Raw genomic sequence first — 22,282 nt, 5'->3', positions numbered from 1 at the left:
ATTGTGACATGTACGACTGTCTCTCGAAGTACCAAACAAACTGCTTTCATGCCTCATCACGTACCAAGGTGCACAATATTGCATTGTTGGGTGAAATCAAAGTGATTGTTCTGATCAGTAGAATGAATTACTATATGTGAGTTATCTTGGGCTAAAGAAGCAAGACTCTCATTAAAGGAAGCTTATGGGAAGTTAGGAATAGAACTAGATACCCAGTTAGGACACACCAATATAGGCAAAAAAGAACTACGGTTATTGGGAGCGGATGTGTTCCGTATATGTGATCATGAGTACCTTCGGCAAAAAATAACGGTGTCCCATATGATCCAAGTATGGACTTCAGAAGATCATCCCTACCTGTACTTGGATAGGTTGCCGAATCAGCAATTAAGAAGAGAGGTTTTAAAACTGAGAGTGGGTGTAAACCCCTGCTATGTAAATACCAGGGTTAAAAAACTCATGATTAATAGTAATGGCAGTTGCACATGTACATTAGGTTCCACCTGTGACATTACTCATGTTTTATTAGACTGTAGGAGGACCCTCGATATACGTAAGGAGATTTTAGGCCCGTTATTCAAAAATTACAGGATTACGAATAGGAAGCAAGCTGCAAAGCTCCTGGTGGGGATGGGAAACCTGGATACAGCCTGCGCTTTGGGGTTTCTCCAGAATACAGAGGTTTAGGCGTATGTTATCGAGATTGTACTTTAATGTATGTATTGTGTTTTGATGGCCTAGTCAGATATGTTTTCTCATGTTTACCCTTGATTTTAACATCCCAGGAGGATACTGTTAGAAACAAAGTTATCGGGGTTATCCTCCGGGAAAAGACTGAATCGCAATTTTATAAATTTTTACATTTCGTGTTTTTATAAAGTTTTATAAATGTATAGTGTATACTTTTAAGGTTGTAATAACCCAAATAAAGTTTTAATGACTGACTGAATTACTATATGTTACAAACCTACATTTTGAAATATGCTAGACTGTTGCATACACAAAAGTATCGATTTTAATCACACAAATAACGATTTACCATTAACTATTTGTTTTTCCAGTACACACCATGATGTATTGTATATGAAACACTCAACATACAGTAAACAACTGAGAATTTAAATAAAACACATTGGTAATAATAATTGTGCTAATAATCATTCAAGCATATCTTAAATGACGTGTTTTTATGCTTAGCTTCGTACACACTATAATGATCATCTCTTTGCTAACATATACACAGAACTAGAGACTAGCTATGGTGGAATGTGATAGAACATGTGTTTGAGTAACCCCCTTTTTGATGAATAATATATAAAAATGTTAACAGTAAACAGGAAGCAATGCATTTCAGGAATAAATCTGAATATGTAAATTAAACTACACTTACCTCCCCTCAAATCTATGTTTCAAAAAATCAAACAATGCTTTCTGCATCATATCTGTTACCTAAAGAGAATAAAAACCAGGACATTTGTTTATAAGGATATACACTGGACTGACAAATGACAATGTTGGCATGCATTTCAAAGATCAACACTGAACCAGTCATGATATCCTACAGTGTTTTTCTTATTACACTAAAGTAGACAGCCAATAACCGACTGTGCACCTATTGCCTTTGAGTTGGCCTGTATGTGAACCAGTAATAACAATCATAAAAACATGTGTGTTTCCATTGCATGATACATTGATGATGTCATATGTAAATATTATAGGCCTGAATTCCTAAACTGTATCCCTCCCTTTAGACAGTCATAAGCCTGGGAGCAGGGGCTGGAGTGTCAAAATATTTCATACTGAAGACAATTTTTAAATAAGCCTATGCCAGAAATTATAGTTTTAAGATTGATTTAAGCCATAACAACACTGTTTATCTATTAGAGCCATCTTTCCTAGCTTAAAACTGTCTGTTCTGTAGATCACTTCTGACAAGAAAATTGGAAAACACAAAAACAAAATTGTACAGTCTCAAAAAAGCCATGCGAGGGACTTTAAATAATAGGAGGAATGTGTCAGACATCCTTAAGTATTAAATGTGCTGTCACTGATGGAACACATTTTTTATATCAATATTTAAACATGCATGGAAATGCCTCTCAGACAGCTACATTTTAACTATCTATTTACATTTAAATGCACAGAGAAAATTAATTAATGGGGCATGGAGGGACTTAATGTAAACAAAACTGTAACATTTTGTGGTACATCAATTGGGTAAAAAACACATCAACATAATTTGTGGCACTGAAATTCTTCTGCATCTCATTTAATATGAATTGGTTTAAACTACAATTCAGAGCTGTGTGCCAAAGCAAAAACATTTAAGAACAATTCTGACTTGATTGGCTATTTAGCATCTTAGATGGAAGTCTTTGACCTCAATAAACCACTGGTGTTTATGATAGCTCTCTATTTGCAGCAGATCAAGTAAAACAATATCTGTGTAAGAGTTCAAGAAACAGAAACACTGCCATAAAGCTCAGTCACTGCCGGTTCATCGTGGAGATAATGACAAAGCCAGCTTTTTACTGACTGCATATCATAACAGACTCCTGATTCACTCCTATAAAGGCATCATTGGTAATTTGATGATTGTTTTATATAAGATGTGAGCAATCGCAGATTTTGTAAAGCTCTGTTCATGGTAAACTCATGATAGCAAAATAGGACAAACATTTTCAACATACACTTCAAACCAAGCTTAGAAGACAATTACATTAGCAACCTGAACCAATCTTGGTTGAATGTGTATCATACATCAAGACTACCTTGTCCATTATAGCAGAAAACAGCTTCCAAGTCACATACGATAAGTATAGCATTCTTAAGGGCAACTGAGTCTCTATCTTGAGATGCTATAGCTGATCTTGCAGGCTACTGAGAGATCTAATTTGTATTAGAACATTCTTATAGAGCTAGTAAAACTCAAATGTGTTGTCAGAACATCATCTAATATAAATCTATAATCTACGAAAATATTGCCTATTAGGGATATTAACCGAAATTCTACACCAAAAGGCAAACTTTTTTGTATGTGATATTTAGGACAAGACTTTTCTGTCAAACAGTTTTATTGTATATGATATCCTGACTTCCCATAAGTTCTCATACAGATCTCACTACAACTTTCTTTCTCAGTTTGGGGGTGGCTCCTAGCTACTGCCAGTTCAATAGCATGTATAGCCCAAGAAAAGGACTGCTAAGAGAGAAGAAATCACCCTTAACTTTTACAAGTAAGGGCCTAATTATGATGTTGGTCAGAGTTGCCTCCGACCAACACCATTCTTGTGTGAGAACCGACCGACCATAGGTTGGAATTTGCGCACACATCATAATAATGCAATTGCACATGGTGCAGTCACAAACTCCTATTTCTCTATGGGAGCTTTATTGGCGGGCAGGAACTGCTCGCAGCACAAGCTTCCATTGAGAAACAGCAGTTTGTGTAAATCCCTGCACCGCATGGCAGGCACCCTATGGTGCATGCCACACATTGCAGGCATTTTAAGGGGGGAGGGGTGACATGATTGTAGGCCACAGAGGGAAGAGGGCCCTGCTAGGAGCCCCCAAAGTCCCTTTCTGACAGCCTTTCAATGTCAGAAAGGCCAGCATGGAAAGGCTATTGGAAACCGACATCATAATACTGACTGCAGAAATGCAGTCCTTAAGGGATTAGGAGCAGTTTCCGACTGGCCAATGGGCTCCTTGAGCCCATCGGAACAGAGTCGGATTGACCTGTCGGTTTACACTCCGACTGCTGACATTGTTTTCGGCGGTCGGAATGAAAATCTACTATAACTGTCGGTAAGCCTCCGGTGAGGGGTCGGAGGCTTACCGACCATCCTCGTAATTGGGCCCTCAGTGTTAGTTTTTCTTTTTTCAATTTTACACATGGCGGCTGAATCAATGTTTTTTTTATGTGAGCTTGTTTGCAAATGCATAACATTGCACAAGTTTTTGATTATACATTCCTGGGTATAGTACGTCACAACATTGAGATAGGTGGTGGTTTGTGCAGATACCTTATCATCACTTATTAGCTTACCTCATATCCCTTCAAGGAAGGCCCCACGAGGACTACAGGTCGCATTGAAGGCACTACATCATAGGGAGGGACATGCTCTGTCTGTTCAAAGAGAAATTACACTCAGATTTATGCACAAATGTACAAATATCTTTTTCTAAGCAGCTCATATTCTTTTGTTTTATTAAAAGAACAAAAACCTGAAAAGGTTTAAACTTATTTTTGTCTCTACATATGTTAAGAAGCTTAAATGATGTCTGATTATTACTTGGTAAATATTTTATCATTGGCTAAGATTTTGGAAAACAATGAAGCCTTGTCAATATTTACTACCTATGTAACAAGTAACAATGTGGGCTATAGTAAATTGAGTTTTTTCTTTAATACACTATTAAAATTTGATTAATTACGGTTTAGAGAACTGCAAACTTAAATCCCTTTTCCACTACAAGACTGTTTCACCTTTAAGCTGCAAATCTAGTGATGTTTAGGAGTTTCCCAACAGAGTATTAGCTGCTTTATATTAAGGGCTTAAAGGATAGGTTTCATAGAAGCTTCAGAACTTATGATTAATATATGCAATACAAATACATTTTCTGCATATATTTATTTCCCACATTCATGAATTCTTACATTGTGGAGATACTGTATCACAGGTTTAAGAAACTCAATATATCAAACACCATTCCAACTATTTGCAGAGGAAAATTCTATGTTCAAATCTTTTGCCTTTGTAAACCACTAATCTGCATCCAGAGATATATGGCTTTTTCATGCATATGTTACCCTGACACATGAAAAAGCTTCGTGGAAATAGGCCTCAGAAATGAATCTTTGACATGGTCTGACCCTGATCTCCCTTTCAAAGTGTGGTTGTCAAAGCCAAGGTATGGTCATTATAGAATGGCTGATTGTATTTGTTGATTGTTTTAACGCATACTACCCATGTGTGTATTTCTGAAGATTCTTCTGCTGTAAAATGGTAATGATCTCTTGGCAGATTCCCTTGGATATATTTTTAATGCCACTCTGTCATCTGCCATGGAAATAATGAATTCTCCTTTTCAGTTCAATGTTTGCCAGAGGGAGACCTCTGTAACCTCATGATGAAATATTAAAGAGCAAAATGTGGTAGCCAACAGGATCATCTATAATTGTAAAAGAGTCCAATGCATTGGTCTCTTGTTAAATGAATCATTCGAATGACGTTTATTGGTCCTACACAGACTATCAGTCTCAAAGTATGTTATTCAGTTCCTTTTGGCTATTCATCTTACAGTTTAAATATTGCAACACACCTGCCATCACCATTTTGAAATCATATTACATGTATTTTGGGAATTCTGTGCCTGGTCTAAAAGTGTGAAATAATGGGTGGCCTGCCTATCTCTATTCCCTCACTAGATGGACCTATTGTTTGACGGGACATACATTAAACCTACTCCATGCTCAGCTGAAATGCCTCTAGAGAACAAGTTTACTTGGCTAACCCTCAAGTGGTATGTAGAGCAATGTACAATGTTGGCTATAGGAGAAGGAGCATTTTGATGTTTAAATATGGTGCAGGGGCAGAATATCGAATCAAAAATATCAATTTACACAAATATCGAGTTAAAAATATCATGGGTCAGAAATATCGACAGACAAATACTCGTGATCCAGAATATCGAATTTAGGTAAGTAATATCGATGTTAAAATATTATTTGCAAAAATGAAGTTGTTAAAGATATCGATTTTTTATTAATGTTATGTGTTTTAGTATATATTTTATATGCATGTGATGTATGTTTTTTTAATAAGATTTGTTTGGATTTTTAATATATGTGTTAAATTTTTAGTAGTTATTAAATATTTTTTATTTTATTTTTGTGTTTTTAGTTCTGTAGTGGGTTGTGGGGTTATAGGGGAATAGGGTGGGAATTAATTTAATTATATAAAATGTATTGATTTTTTTAGTAGTCATTGATTTTTTTTATTTGAATTTTGCGTTTTTAGTTCGGTAGCGGGTTTATAGGAGGACAGGGTGGGAAGTAATTTAATTATATTAAATGTATTGAATATTTTGTATTTACAATTATTTTTTTAATTGAGATGCTATAGTGTTAAATAGGTAAAGTAATGTATTAATAATTAATGGGTTAATTAGTTAACTGGTAATCAATTATGGTAATTGTGTAATTACTCTTAGGTGTGTGTTGTGGTGTTTATAGGTGTAAAGGGAGGGAAGTAATTTATTCTTAAATGATGAATTAAATAATTGTAAATTATTTTTAATTAATAATTTAGTAATTAATTATGATAATTGCGTAATTACTTTTAGGTGTGTGTTTTGGTATTTATAGGAGTAATGGGTGGTGAGTATGTTGTGTTTAATAATTATTATATAGTTGTTAATTAATGTTAATTATTTGATATTTATTTTGTGTAATTGTTTATTTGTTTGTGTGTTGTTTTTACTTTTAAAAGGGTAAAAGGGGATATTAAATATATTTCTTAAATGTGTAATTATTAGTTGCAAATAGTAATAATTTTTATTTTGAAATAATATTTCATTGTGTTTTATTATTTTATAGTTTAATTTAGGTGAGTGTTGTGGATATTATAGTGTTAAAGCATGTGTACTCAATGAATTTCTTTTTTATTAATATGTTTTTGATTGATTATTAAGTATGTTAACTATGGAAATAAATGTAAATAAAAATGTTGAAGTGTTTGTGTTATTGGTGTGGTGTGATAGGGTAGAACAAAAATACATTCATGTTTTAATTAATTTTTTTGTTTGCTAATATTTGCTACTTTTAAATAATTATTGTTTATAAATGTATTTATGAATTTTACATATTATTTGTAGGTTTTTGTTATATGTAATTCAGATTATATGTGTTCATTTGATATGTTTTATATATTTAATTGTATATATTTAAAATAATGTTCATTTTATGATTTTTACAATTTTGTAATATTTTGGGGTTTTTTTCAATTGTTTAAGTGATATTGCTAATTTTTGTTTTTCTGCTATCCAACACTTTCTCTAATGTTGTAATCACTGGATTGGGAATAGGAATGTTTACCTCTCTGTTATTCAGCACTTTCCCTACTGTTGCATTCAATGGAGTGGAAATAGTAAGGTTTACCCATCTGCTATCCAACACTTTCCCTACTGTTGCACTCACTGGAATGGGAATAGTATTTTTGCCCCTCTGCTATCCAACACTTTGCCTATGGTTGCAGTCACTGGAGTGGGAATAGTAATTGTTACCCCTCCGCTATCCAACACTTTCCTTTCTGTTGCACTGATTGGAGTGGGAATAGTAATTTGTTTCCCTCCGCTATTCAACATTTTCCCTACTGTTGCACTCACAGGAGTTGGAATGGTAAATATAATTCCTCAGCTATCCAAAACTTACCCTATTTTTGAACTCACTGGAGTGGGAATAGTAATTTTTATCCCTCTGCTATCCAACACTTTGTTTACCCCTCCGCTAGCCAACACTTTCCCTATTGTTGCACTCTTTGGAGTGGGAATAGTAATTTTTACCCCTCCGCTATCCAACACTTTCCTTACTGTTGCACTCTTTGGAGTGGGAACAGCGGCGGGCCGTGGAGGGAGTTACGGTGGGGCAGGGAGGCGGGGAGGCGGAGGGGCGGGGTGGAGGGTGCTAAATACAGGCATATGGATCATTGCAGGTAAGTACACAATTTAATTAATAAAACTAAATTCGTAGCGCGCACTGCATGGCAAAAAGCAATGCTGTGCCAGCTACGAATTTCGTTTTATTAATTAAATTGTGTACTTACCTGCAATGATCCATATGCCTGTTTTTAGCACCCTCCACCCTGCCCCTCCCCCTCCCCGCCTCACCGTAACTCCCTCCACGGCCCGCGGCTGAGTGGGAATAGTAATTTTTTCCCCATTGGTATACAACACTTTCCCTACTGTTGCTATCACTGGAGTGGGAATAGTAATTTTTATCCCTCTGCTATCCAACACTTTCCCTACTGTTGCACTCACTGGAGTTGGAATAGTACATTTAATTATTCCGCTGTCCAACACTTTCCCTACTGTTGCTCTTATTGTATTAGTAAATGTGAGTTTAATTTATTTTAATAGTTACATTTTTTTATTTAATATAGAATTTTTTTTACATCATTGATATATATATATTATTTTTATATCATTTTAAAGATTACAAATTAAATAAAGATACTTAATACATTGTTTAAATAAATATATGTATACATTTGTATGTTTATATTTTTTTAATTAAGTGTATTTGTTCTATTAAGTTAAAATGTATCTTAAATTTAATTTATTTTGTTAAAAATAATATCAATATTTAATATATTTACTATATATTATTTTATATTATAAATATTTTTACATCGCTATTTTTTACATCAATATTTTTTACCTCAATATTTTTGATTCAATATTTTTTAACTTACCTGTTAAGGTATTGGAGTCGATATTTGTTTTTTATTTTTTATTTTCGATATTTAGAACATTGATGTTTGTTACATCGATATTCTATCAGTGAACCTAGCACTTCGCAAATATGTAATGTAGCACCAGTCCTGATGCCTTTAAGATGCTGTGCACTAAATGGGTAGCACAATACACTGGCAACTTTATGCTTTGCAGTATATAAAATAATAAGTGCACCTGCATAGCACACTCTACATACTAATTTGTGTCTAGGAGCTGTTAACTTGCATTATGATCCTATTCTTACTAAATTGATTGACCGCATAAGGATGAGAAATTACACGTCCCAGATAGGATGCAAACCTATAATTTTCAAGCAATTGCAAATCTCTTCTGTAGCTAAATCACCCCACTGCAAAAAGCTACATTGATTATTTAGTATTTCTATTTCGTACACACATTTCTTTTCAAAACATGTATTACTATATAATAGCTACAAAACAATATGTCATGAATAAGTGTGTAAATATTTATAATTACTTCTGGATCAAATAAAAACTTAACCCCACCAAATGCTACCAATAATATTGATGTTAATTTTTTCCCCAGGCATAATTATAACAAAACAAAGTGGGACACACAGACATGCGTATAATGATAGCTCAAAATGGCACAAGAAGCAAACAAAAGCATCCTAGACCACTCAAAGAAATGTGTGTGTCAGTCCCTTCGCTGGGCTACTACTTAATCGGACACAATAAATTATTGAAAACCATTGCCCAAGACTTCATTAGCATGTGAAGCAAACTCAATGTTTATACAGTGAAAGGACTTACAGCTAGATTCATCAAGCCGAAAACGGCTCGCAAAGGGCCAGATTCTGAGAATCTGGCCCTTTGCGAGTGCAATTTTTGCATTTGGGATTCATCATCCCAAATGCAAAAATTGCTAATTGCGAAATCGCATATTTGCGAGGAATTGCATTTAAGGAATCTCTATTTGAGATTCCTTAAATGCAATTCATGAAACATTTCCTATTTGCGAAATCGCTATTTCTGGCCGCTATTTACCACGAAGTCAGACTTCGTGGTAAATAGCGAAAACTCAGAAAAATGCACTTTAGTGCCTTTTTCTGAGTGGTATGTTACACACACACATGTCCTTTGGACATGTTTGTGCGCAACATCTGGCTACATTTGCTTTTATGGGGTGCTCCTTTGGACACCCCTGGCACCCTTGAAATCGCATCCTTATTTGTGATTAGCAAATTGCTATTCGCAAATAAGGAATAACTCCTCATTCATTCCTATGGGCCTTTAGGAATGAATGGGGAGTTATTCCTTATTTGCGAATAGCAATTTTCTAATCACAAATAAGGAAGATGTAGTAATCGCAATATTTTTTGCAATTCCTACATGAATCCCGTTTTGCAAGTCCTTAATAGCGATTCCTTATGAATCGCTATTACAGACTCGCAAAACGGGACTTTGATGAATCTAGCCGATAGCTGCTAATATTTTAAAGCCAGACATTGGAAATGATGATGCATGATGATGGCCTGTAAACATATTCTGTAGATTTCAGATTGTGATACATGAGCTGCTTAGTCATAGCTGACTGACACAAGACTAATCAACAGTGTAGAAGAGACCCTAAGACAGATAGAGGTTATTGTTCTCTACCAAAAGAGAAAACCCAGGTGCCAAGACCCTATAATGATTCATTCCACTTAATTAAATAAGTGAAGAACCAAAATACATCGCTGCCGTGACAGTGTGGCTGAGGGTCCTCATCAAAAAATTTCCAAGAGACTGGAAAAATGACCTAAGTAAATTATTCTTTTTGATTATATAAGTACTGGCTTGGGAAGCTGAATGAATCTCTGCTTCTCTCTCCCTTGTCCTGTTATTTGGAGTATTGTCCTCTAGCAAGCAGGTCCGCAAGAGTTGCCCATAGTTTTTGAATGTCAGGAGGAAACATCAAGGACACAAGTTGAAGGTGACGTTGGACCTCACCAAAGGGTCCTTATCCTGAGTCCAGCATTAATCCAGAGTGAAGTGCTAATGTGAGTTTACGCCCAAATTGGTGGTACGTTAGCTCACAGATTGTGCATGATTTTCACACACAAATGTTGCCAATTATAGCCTGATGGAATTTATGCATACAAGTATAGTATTATTTTGAGATAGGCAGTTAAGAACCAGTGGAAAATGCTCTATTACCTCATCATCCTAGTCAGAGTTGTGAAGCTCAGATTGGAGAGTTAATATCGCACCTTGTGAGAAGTGCACCCAGCGGTGTTTAATAGGTGTTTTTCTACCTCCCAAGTAAAGGGAAATTGGAAATGAGGTCCATGGTGTGTCTTAAACAGGAGAGTACCTATCAGTTACTCCTTGGCATTAATATATGAGCTATAACATACAAGTATTGTAGGGCCTATATCACTATTCTTAGTTATTAAGTATTTATGTATAATTGTAGCAGAATCTTGATCGGTAGAATATGCGGCGGTTTGTGATAATTATAAATATGCTTTGCAATGTAAAAGACAGCAGATATATCAGCATCACTATAATACTTGTTAATGTGATCTAAGGGGTAGATTAGGATTGAGGTGAATCCGCATCCACCGGGCCGGCGGAAGCCTCCGCCGGCCCGGAGGATGCGGATTCACCGCAGCGGTAAATGAAAAGACCCCCAGCCACATTAGGATGGCTGGGGGTCATCGGCGGACCGGAAGACCGTCTGCCGCTTTTCCACCGCGGTCGCCTTCCGACTGTGGCGGAAAAGCTCTAATATGGTGGCGGTGTCTATCACACCGCCACCATATTAGACATTATGACATGCCTTTCCGTGCAGCATACGGTCTTTCCTTTGGGGGCACGTTGCGGGCCCCCAGGGTGAAAGGGGGGTGGGGGTGCACATGGGGGGTACCTATGGTACCCCCCTGCATTTGCATGCACAAAGCGGCAGGCACCTTGCGGTGCCTGCCGCTTTCTGCATGCAAATGCAATGCATGCATTTTTAACATTGCGGCGGGTGCTGCTTGAAGCAGCACCCGCCGCAATGTTAAAGATACAGGATGTGACCGCCAGGGTGGCGGTCACATCCTAATTCCACCGGAGGGACCGCCGCTGCCCTTGCGGACGGTCCCTCCACCTCAGGGGTGGCGGACGGACGCAGGTCCGTCTGCCATCCTAATAGGCGCCTAAATTCGAATGCACCTGCTAGTCTAGGAAACTGTGTCTAAGGTCCTGTTATTTCATGTGCGCTGGATCACTCGTCCATTACCCCATATTGTATACATTTGAATATTTATGTCGAGTATGGCCCATTAATATTCATATGTACATAATGTGTCATATGCTTTAAGAAGTCTTGCACCCTTAAGAAATGTGTATCTAGTAAATAAAATATTACTTGAGGAAAACATAGAGTGACCGGTAGAATGCTAGAGTTAATAGTAATTACTGGAGCCACATTCCAGGCTACCGATGTTCACCCACTGTAGACAGACCAGCCTTATGTAAATCACCCTTGGTCCTTCCCCACCTGAAAGAGTCCACCATTACCTCCCAGGCCAAGCTCCCTCCAGATCGAAACACAAGCATACCCTGGCCGGTGTTGGCCTGTTTAGACCGTATCAGTGAGTTTAACGTTGATTTCAAAGCACAATGAGCATGGGGCCACGTCTGGTCTGGGTTTCATTGGGCAAACAACGATGGGCTGGAACACGGCTCCGACTACCAGTACCTGAGTTAATTTCAAGCACTCCACTCATCACTTTTTTGTTTATTAAACGAGCACCACTCCTGCTGAATAAATGTAAAGAACTTGCTATTTTCTTAAAAGTCATATAAGGTCTAGTTTTTAGAACGTATAGAGGGTTTTTATATTTTTAAAGATTTTAAAAAACAAATTTAGAATAATGATGAAATAAAAAAAAAAATTCTATAAGTAGTAGGTGGAGTGTATAGAAGCAATTGTCAGATTTTAAAAGTTGTTTATTGAACTGTTACTGATTGGTATTGTATAGTGTTCTGAATTTTATTCGATTTTGTTTAAAGACTAAGGTCTAAATAAACAGAGTTCTTCTCTCTCTCTCATTTCTGCTGTCCTCATTTATGATTATACCATGGCACCATTTGACATACAAGGCAGTCAGGTGTGCTAGCCAGGCAACATGATGAACTAATTTTTACTGCCACGGTACTTTCATATATTTTTTAAGAGTACCTACAGCCTATGTTAGTTGTTCAACTCCCTTCTGAGAACCGCTATCGTCATTGCCAGTTGATGAAACTAAATGATAAGATGAACATTTTAATGTCAACATCTGTAATACACACCCACAAGTAGAATGTATGGAGAAGAATGCATGGCATCCTTGCACTTAACAAGTGCACTTAAGGTATGGCTTGTTCGGGTCTAACATCAGTAACTGTGTATAGGAATGTACACTCCATCAAATCGCATATAAACTGGCCTGACATTTTAGAGTCAATCCCATCGAAACTCTTGGTTTTAGCAGAAACAAATTGAGATCTGGCCTCACATTCCAGAAATGGCTGCAAGAATTGTATAAACAATGGGTGCCACATGCTAATGATGCCAGCTGCCGCATAAACACAAGTCTCCTCCATGCAAACTTACCGATTTCTGTTTCTGCTTAGCTACAGCAGCATGAAAAGAAACAAAGAATAACAAAGCATGCACGTTATTAACTTGCCAAAGGACACAGACACTTAACAGGTGGCGCACGGGGATGCGGTCAGCGGGTGGACAGATGGCACGGCGGAAGCTGCGGTTACCTTCTTAAAGAAGGGCATTCGTTTCTCTTTGGAGAGGGGCGACGTTACATTGTTTGCACAAGTTTTGGGGGAGCGATGGTTTGCCGGCATATCATTTTCTTCTGCATCTAAGCCGGCGGCATCTAAGTCTAAAGCTATACAGACAAATAATTCACAATTACAAGGTGAGGAGAGGAGGAGCATACATAACACAGGGAACTAGAAATGAAAAGAAAATCGCAGCAACAGGGATATAAAAGTATAAAATATCAATCACAGCAATAGATAATGATGCAAAACTGCTAGAGGGAATATTAAACCTGTAAAATAGGAAGTTGAAACATATACACAGTATAACAACAACAAAAGAATAGTAATTTACCTCGATCAACTACAGGAAAGATGTGCATGGATTTGTTTGCATGACGCAGCCAGGGCCGCTGGAATTATGCAATATCGCAGCTGCAATAACTTCCTATAATCTCACATCTGCTACATGATTGGTAGATTTCAACAAAAATATTTTCAACCTTAAACGGATCAAAAGTTATTCATTAAGAACCACGCAGGCTGCTGCACAGGGGCACGCCCTCTGGTATTCTTTCAATTACTGGTTGCTCTATTTAGGTGTTAAACTGTTACTACTTCGTTGAAGTTTGGATCCAGATAGTATTAATGTGTTAAAAAGGCAAAATACTGGAGTAAAACTGCCAGAAAATGTGCCACAATAAGCTGCATAAATTGCCTTTTTGCCACATAACTTAGTCAATCCTGCCGCATAATTTGGTCCTTCACTGCCACATAATTCCAGTAGCCCTGCACATAGCGTTAATCATTCTATTTCTGTAAACCCTTCCCGACAGAAAGGGAGCTAATAATTATATGTTCACAATATCTAATAAAATATTGGCGATTTGTGCCACAAATAAATATTGTCGGTGTGTTCTTAGGCAAGCAATTGAGATGATTCTCTATAGGTGCAGGCACTTTTATTTCACAAAATGCAGAACCATAAAGATATTTTCCATTTTTCCTGGACATGACCTTGCACAGCTTCACTAGTGCTTAAATACTTACCTCTTCCTGACAAAATAACACATTCAGAACATTCACATTGCATTCATGCACCGTTAGTTAAACTTTGCAGGAAAAGCCTTTCAAAATCTCTGAGCCTAGCTATTGTGTATTGTGTAATCAACAGTTCGTTCTTCAAAGCTTAACATTCTAATTAGTATGGGGCCAGTAGTTAGTTCTACCTATCTGGAAGTAGCCCTCAAACATCTCAATTGCTATTGCCAGGAAAGGTTTGTTTTTAAGAAAGCAAAGCCTGTTTTGCCTGAAACATTATATTCTCAACTACATAATTAAAAGATCATCAAACAGTAAATGGAAAGCATTTCCATGTTTGAAAGAAGCATTGTTTTCATGCTAACTTCACCGAAATACACATGTAATATTAGAAAAAACATAACAAGAGACTTTTAAAATAACTTCCTATATTGTCCTCGCGAGCGTCCGGTGAATTTTCCAAAACATCTGTCCTTTGACCTTGTGGTTTATGATGTCACCAGAATCGCTCAATGGCAATATAGGTCCATATTACACGATTATATGTGCAGTGGGATCTGAAGGCTGGAGGGGGAAGGGAGCTCGTTGTTATAAAAAGACAATGGGGCCTATTTACAAAAGCATTTGGGGAATAAAAAAGTTCTACTCCTGTAATATTATTTTATGTATTCTTACATACCTTAGTGAATTGGTCGCACCACATATAAAACGGGAATACAATAGGAATATTCGGGGAGCATTTATATAGAATGAGTATATACAAAAATGACTTCCTTCTTTACACTTTTAATAATAGGGAGTGGAACATTTAAGAACTGATTCGCTAAGGCATGTTAGAATGTGAAATGCACATACATATTAAACAGTGTCATTCACCACAGTGGAGATATGGTACAGCTGCACTTTCCGTTGATTTTCACTAACCATGAAACTCAGTTAGTGCTGTAATTCTCGTTAGCAATGCAAAATGTTATGCAGTTCCATGCAGGGGAAAAAGGTCTGGGAGGTGATGAGGTATGGGGAGCTGGGAGTGGTGGGGGTGGGGGGTTGGTATTTTGCTAAACGTGGAATTCAAATAGAATTTCACTCAGAAACAGAGCGTTTGTGGGTTTGGACTACATTCGTTGGACAGCTTTGAGTTGTTCCCCTGTTAAAAAGATTGCAGGGTGGATTGGAGAATATTTATAGTTTTGTATACCATGGCTGTTTATATCACATTTTTGAAATTTTGCGAGAAATCTTATTTGATTTTTTGACAAATGTGACCGGCTGATGAAAGCAATAACTTCCCCCCAACATCTTGAAAATCATGATTTTGCACACAATTAGGATTTTTGTTTAGTGGAAAAAAGAATTCCACAGCAAAATTGGGGGCACTATGAGAATTGCCTGACCCCATGAGAGTACTGCGGTCCCTCAGAAGTGTGGAAAATGAGGGCAAACAACTAAGAAAAAATAGTTCAAATTGGGATTTTCATGTAAATTGCCACCACACAGCGGCCATAAAGCATTATGAAAAAAACAACACAATGTTGTCAAAATATTGTGATATTCCTAGAAACCATGATTTTTTTTACAAAACATTATGAACTCTGGTAGGATGCACAAGTTGCTGCTGCTGATTTAGCTTAAATGGCCAATAACGGTGACCAGTGCTAGGTGGGCATAGGATGTGGCTTAAGGGCAAGCTTTGTGGCAACCCCCATTGCATACAGCCAAAGTCTGTGCACAGTGCTGAATGGATTTATTGCAGATGAATCAATTGAATCATAAAAAATACATTTACTGAACATAACACAGTTAAAAGTTCGTTAGGGTCAGTTGAAGCAGCCCTTAAAAGCCCTGAAATTTGCCAGTTATGGTATGCAAAAAATGTACATTGCATGTTAAATAAACTAGGCAGTGCTCACAGATTTTCAGGTACTATGTGGTCCTGAATATTTTTGGTGTTCATGTAAGGGGAGGTTCGGCAGCTCCCAACTCTGTGATGCAAGCAACTTTGAAGCTTAAACAAAAAAATACAGGTTAAATTGTGTAACGGAGTGCCCTATCTAAATTATTTATTGATGCAACCAATGTACCACATAACTTGTGCCATGATTTCATTTGAGATGTCATCAGTGAAGTCATCAATACAATTTAATATGTCCTGCTATGTCATATATACTGTCATAAGCAGTGCATGGTAGATGTGAGTTATGGTTCGGTTACCTAACCATCACCGGCAAATTTCAGTGTTCTTTATGTTTTCATTTTGGAGTAGTATTAGAATTCTAAATGAGCCTTCTGGACTATTTGGGGGAAAGTTATATTTAGCCCAAATATTGTAGCCCATGAGCTACGATAGGAAATTGGCCGTATCGGTGTCCAAAACCTCTCTGCTGCTCTGAGTGTGCCGCTGGTTGTGGGAAATGGCAGTAGAAAACAGCTGCAACCTGTGCAGATAAAAGCACTGGGGCCAGTTGGGGGGTTGGGGAGGATTTCGAAAGATGACGAGGGAACATTTATTATTTATTTAATTTCCCCTCATGGTCGTCTGTAGAGTCCCCCCTCCTACCCCCCACCCCCACTAACCTGGCCCCATTGCCTCACCACGCTTACCTGCACGGGTCGCGGCTGGTCGCGGCACAGTACTCCTGAGTAATGCTACTCTTTTGTGGGATGACATCACACAGGAGTTAATGCACACTTGACTGGTAGTCATATTCTGGGAGTGGCAAGAAGTTGTATATGATGTTATTTTGAGTCATAAAACTACATTACCAGCACTAATTGCTTTCTAAATTGTGCCCTCTGTGTCTCATGCATGTACTACTCAGAGCACCAAAACATACATTGCAACAAATTATTGAGTAAGATGGTACCTTCTGCGGAAAACAAAGGTTGTCATTCTTGGATAACACGCGGTGCTGGTTAAGATGGAGGTTTTGTGAACAAGGCCATTGTCAGATGCTGATTTAGAAAATGTATGTTTAAAAAAACATTCGGTGACTTGGTCAAGAAGTGCTCCACCATCAACACTTGAATATATGTCCTGCTGCTATTTTGGGGGAGAGAGCGAGTTTAAATGCAATCTGTGAATTACTGCGAGGTAGAAACATTCATTCAGATCACCAGGAAATGTCACCAGTAGTAATAACCACTGCCAACAAATGCATTCACAATACTGTTTACATGCCTTGGGCACATATTTATCACTTAAAACTCTGCCAAAAAACCTGAAAGCCATTGCCAATGTTGTGAAAAAAAGTAGCAAAAAGGGGACCTATTTGTATGTAATGCTTTTATGGGACAAGAGCATGAATACGGCAACCAGCGTGATAGTTGAGTGTACTTCAAAGAATGTAACATAGTCTCGTGTGCATTCCCATTGAAGCACTTCCTAGAAGGCAGAAAGATGCAGCAAATAGCTTATTGCATGAGGTAATGAAATAACGCTCCACTAGGTGGAGCCAAGGTTACCTGAATGAATGTTTCAAACAATTGGTAACAATAGGTCCATCAGACAGCTGAACAGTCATGGAGACCCTCCTATTGCGGATTTGCTGTTGCTCTGTTGACCATCCTGATCTGTTGCTGCCGCTGGCCTCCTGTTTCTGTGGGGGGCCTGACAACTCGCCAGACCCGCTTCGCGGGTCCTGCAGCGTCCCGCATCCACTCGGAGCTGTTGTTGGAGAGGAGCGGTGACTGTGAGGACCTCGGGGCGCGTGGAGTCGCCAGCAGGGCTGCGAGTTCTGAGGCAGGGACTCCAGCTACCAGGAGTCCCTGCGAGCCCTATTGGCCACACCTGGGCTGCTCTCCCTGTTGGCCCCACCCCCCCCCGCACACGGAGTGAAAAGCGGGTTTGGACTTCCAGCTTGTGGGACCCTCCTATTGCGGATTTGCTGTTGCTCTGTTGACCATCCTGATCTGTTGCTGCCGTTGGCCTCCTGTTTCTGTGGGGGGCCTGACAACTCGCCGGACCCGCTTCGCGGGTCCCGCAGCGTCCCGCATCCACTCGGAGCTGTTGTTGGGGAGGAGTGGTGACTGTGAGGACCTCGGGGCGCGTGGAGTCGCCAGCAGGGCTGCGAGTTCTGAGGCAGGGACTCCAGCTACCAGGAGTCCCTGCGAGCCCCATTGGCCACACCTGGGCTGCTCTCCCTGTTGGCCCCCCCGCCCACGGAGTGAAAAGCGGGTTTGGACTTCCAGCTTGTGGGACCCTCCTATTGCGGATTTGCTGTTGCTCTGTTGACCATCCTGATCTGTTGCTGCCGCTGGCCTCCTGTTTCTGTGGGGGGCCTACCAACTCGCCGGACCCGCTTCGCGGGTCCCGTAGCGTCCCGCATCCACTCGGAGCTGTTGTTGGAGAGGAGCGGTGACTGTGAGGACCTCGGGGCGCGTGGAGTTGCCAGCAGGGCTGCGAGTTCTGAGGCAGGGACTCCAGCTACCAGGAGTCCCTGCGAGCCCCATTGGCCACACCTGGGCTGCTCTCCCTGTTGGCCCCGCCCCCCCCCGCCCATCATTTTTCCTCACTGCATCAAAAGGAGGTCCCTTGGCCGCTGCGCGGGAGCGCGCGGAAGCGTGCCCGGGACAAGGGCGGGACCGTCTGTGGCCGTCAGAGGCCGAAGGAGGCCGGGCTGGGCCCCCTCGCTGACATTTACATCACTGGTATTCCGCTTTATTAACAGTGTGCTCTGTAAGTCGTTTTGTTATTTAAAGTGTTCCATAGTTTTCTTGAAAGCGTAGGAGGTTTTACACTATGTCCTCTTCTTCTAGTAGTACCACTTTGTTGCCTCTCCTGAATGAGGCAGGGCCAGCCATTATGGGTCCTTTGGACAAATATTTTAATCGATTAACCCAAGACATTGACAAGGAAATTGCCCTGGCGGAAAGACGTGCGGAACATAGGTTATCCATCGAACTCTTGAAAAACCTAGTAGAAAAACGTCCCCCACAAAGTTTTCCGGCACTGGTTACCCCTTTATCATCTACAACACTGCCAGTTGTATCGGAAACATCTTACCCCTTTCCCCCAATTATAGAGCCACTGGTTGTCTTGTCTTTAGAATCTGACACTTCTACTTTGCCTGCAATCCCTCCTAGTACCCCTATTGAATCACCTATTGGTCAGCCATGTATGGCCCAACCTAGTGTTTTAACCCACGTAGTACAATCTAAACCTTGTCCTAAAAGGAAGAGGAGTGCAGCTCCAAGGAAATGTTATGCCCCAAAACCCCCGAGAAAAATTAGAAAAGTGGGAATATGTACACTCTCACAGGAATCTACTGGGAGTAGTCCTAGTGGGGCACTGATGGGAGAGGGGGAAGTTGTTCCAGTAAGTCCAGCCCCTATAGTGATAGTGTCGCCTGAGACACTACCGTCCATTCCGCCACTGTTCCTCGAGTTGGAGAGACTAATGAGGTCCCTTCTGACTCCCATAGAGGAACGAGTTAAAAAACTAGCGGATCGGTTAGATCACTTTGAGCAGGCCAGTCTGGATAACTTCTTCTCCACAAAATTATTAATTAAGTCCCATTTTAGGACGGGAGAGAGTTGTAACCCCCAGCAACCTGCCGGGCAGGATGAAAGTGTTTCCACGGTTGAATTGTATTCTCCCGTGGTTAGCACTGTAATCGGGCCCAAGGGAAAGGGACAAAGCTGCAAGACTAACACCAAACTGCCAGCCACCCTAGGTAGTAACATTGGGGGGAAAACTAAGCTGCCTAACACCGTGGCTAAGGGTAGTAAAGAGTGTCCTAAAAATGCCATTCCTTTAAGTATTAGTACCCAACACCCATCAAGCACCCTGAAACCCTGTCTTGGTCTTGTAGCTGGTGGTAATAACAGCTACAGAAAAAGCAATGCTGTATTGAATAACTCCCAGGCTCCACAAAATGTTTTAATATCCCGTCCTGCTGTTCCAGACATTAGCCGCCCCACACTCCCTGTGACGAAGCCTCCCCCTAGGATACCCCCCATGAATCTTACCCCAGATTCCTACCCCTATGTGACTGTCCTTACCAATGTTCCACCTCTATTGGTAGGACAAAGAGAAACCTTCCAGATGTTAAAAAATAAGGTCATGCACTGGCTAAGGGTTAATAGACCACTGCCCGGGGAAGTTGATGGTTTGATTATCAGGGTAAGAAGGACCAATTGGATAGTTTGTACTCCTAAAAATCTGGGGGGGGGGAGTGTATTGTAATTAATTTTCAAGATACAAGGGTGGCAGGCTGGATAACAAGGCCGGGCTGGGGCACTAGCAGTGGTGGGGTTGGTATTGTGGATCTTACCTTCTTCTACCCAAGACCAATGGGCGCCCAATCTGGTGTGAATAATAACCTAGGTAGTTTTAGTCATTTACCCCTGCCAGGGATCGTCCCCTTCACTGTGCCTATGTTACGACCAAATTTCTACAATGGTCAAACCTATAATTCCCATGATGGGATGAAAAATTTGGGTTGGGGCTGCTGACCGAAGTCGGTTGATTCCTTGAGTATTGGGGGAGGTGTGATAATAAGGGGGGACTTATGTGTGAACTCCACTGTGTCTACCTTGGATATAAAAGTGTTCCCAAAAGAAGTGATCACTGGTGGGAAGATTGTGAGTTTGAGGGGAAACTGTGGGGCGTGTACGCAAAGTTTGGGGGGTGAGGAATCACTCATAGTAAGTACTATTGATTCCCAGGAAACTGACGTTAACTTTGTGGACTTTGGTATAGATCAGGAAGGGAATACTGCAAGCCCAATTAATCTTTCTTCCACGCTAGCTTCTGAGGTCGGAATCAGAGATGGCCCAATCCCAGGGAAGTTTTTCTCGTGGAATATTGCGGGGCTAGGCAGTCGGTTATTGTCCCAAAACTGGATAGTATTTGTTAAGGGGTTTGAAGTGTGTCTATTCCAGGAGACATGGGCTTGCGATCCTATTTTTTTACCAGGCTACTTACATTTTTCAATCCCAGCAAGCAAATGTGCTAGGGGTCGACCTATGGGAGGCTTAACAGTTTGGGTAAAGCAAGGTCTACAAATTAAAGTGAAAGTGCTGGACCTGGGTTGCAAGGACATCCAATTGCTAAGAATGGCATCGGATAAGTGGGGTGCGGTAGACATATATAACATTTATGCCAGGGGTACCAACACTGGGAGTTCCCCCACTCTAGAGGCCTTGTCCACTTTCCTTGAATCACAGTCCCTGGGAAACAGAGTGGTAGTGGCTGGTGACCTAAATAGGACCTTTGAACCGTTGGATAACACAGAGAATCCACTAGGGCAAGAGGAGGACATCCAATGGGGTGTTCCAATCCTAAATTTGGTTCCAGTCAAACGGTGGACGAAGGATATATTACTATTAAATGCTATGTGCCTGGAATATGGGCTGAGAGCCCTAAATGGAAGGACTAAGGGTGACCAGGAAGGTGTTTGTACATTTGACAATGGCTATAATAAAAGTAGAATAGACTATGTCATTTGTAGCCATAATTTATGGCAGGGGGTATGTGATATGGAAATTGAGGGTAGATTGGAAAGCGATCACAATCCCCTCTGTGTCACCCACAATTGGTGGACGCCCATGACAGGTAATTCGCAACCTCGTGATGGAGTATTACCTCTCATGGCTAATGATATGCGTAGACTTAATTGGCCAAGTGTGTTGGCGAATGCAGAATCTATGGACTATATAAGTTCAGAGGTGGATACTGCAATCGCTTCCATGGAGGCAGTAAGTCCCATAATCCCAGGGTCCAGGATAACTACAGATATACACAATACGTTTTTTTCCCTTTTAAAACCACATTTTATGAGACCTTTTAAGGCAAATAGGAAAGTCCTACCCAAACCGGCTAGGTGGTTCAACAAGCAGTGTAGGGCAGCCAGACTAGCTTTGGGTAGAGCAATTAGAACTAGGGATAGGGTTGTGATTGGTGCAGCCAGGAAGCAATACAATGTTAGTGTTCGCCTGGCTAAGAAAAAGTGGGATGAAGAGTACTGGGA

The 22,282-nt window shown here is 40.0% G+C and overlaps 1 protein-coding gene across 2 annotated transcripts in view; it reads right to left on the bottom strand.

Annotated features, from left to right (window-relative positions):
• The window catches only part of CACNB2 (calcium voltage-gated channel auxiliary subunit beta 2), a 1,223,908-nt gene that overhangs the window by 78,087 nt on the left and 1,123,539 nt on the right, over nt 1-22,282 (bottom strand). For both annotated transcript variants that reach the window (XM_078663742.1, XM_078663743.1), the window contains 3 exons: nt 13,266-13,399; nt 4,049-4,129; nt 1,391-1,449 (listed from right to left, as the gene is read on the bottom strand). In XM_078663742.1, coding sequence (XP_078519868.1) covers nt 1,391-1,449; nt 4,049-4,129; nt 13,266-13,399 — 274 coding nt within the window. The remainder of the gene's footprint in view (nt 1-1,390; nt 1,450-4,048; nt 4,130-13,265; nt 13,400-22,282) is intronic.

The sequence above is a fragment of the Lissotriton helveticus genome, chromosome 10 (genome assembly GCF_964261635.1).
Source record: "Lissotriton helveticus chromosome 10, aLisHel1.1, whole genome shotgun sequence".
Lineage (NCBI taxonomy): Eukaryota > Metazoa > Chordata > Amphibia > Caudata > Salamandridae > Lissotriton > Lissotriton helveticus.
Note: the sequence above shows the minus strand (reverse complement) of the source record. Positions and strands in the feature narration are given on the sequence as shown.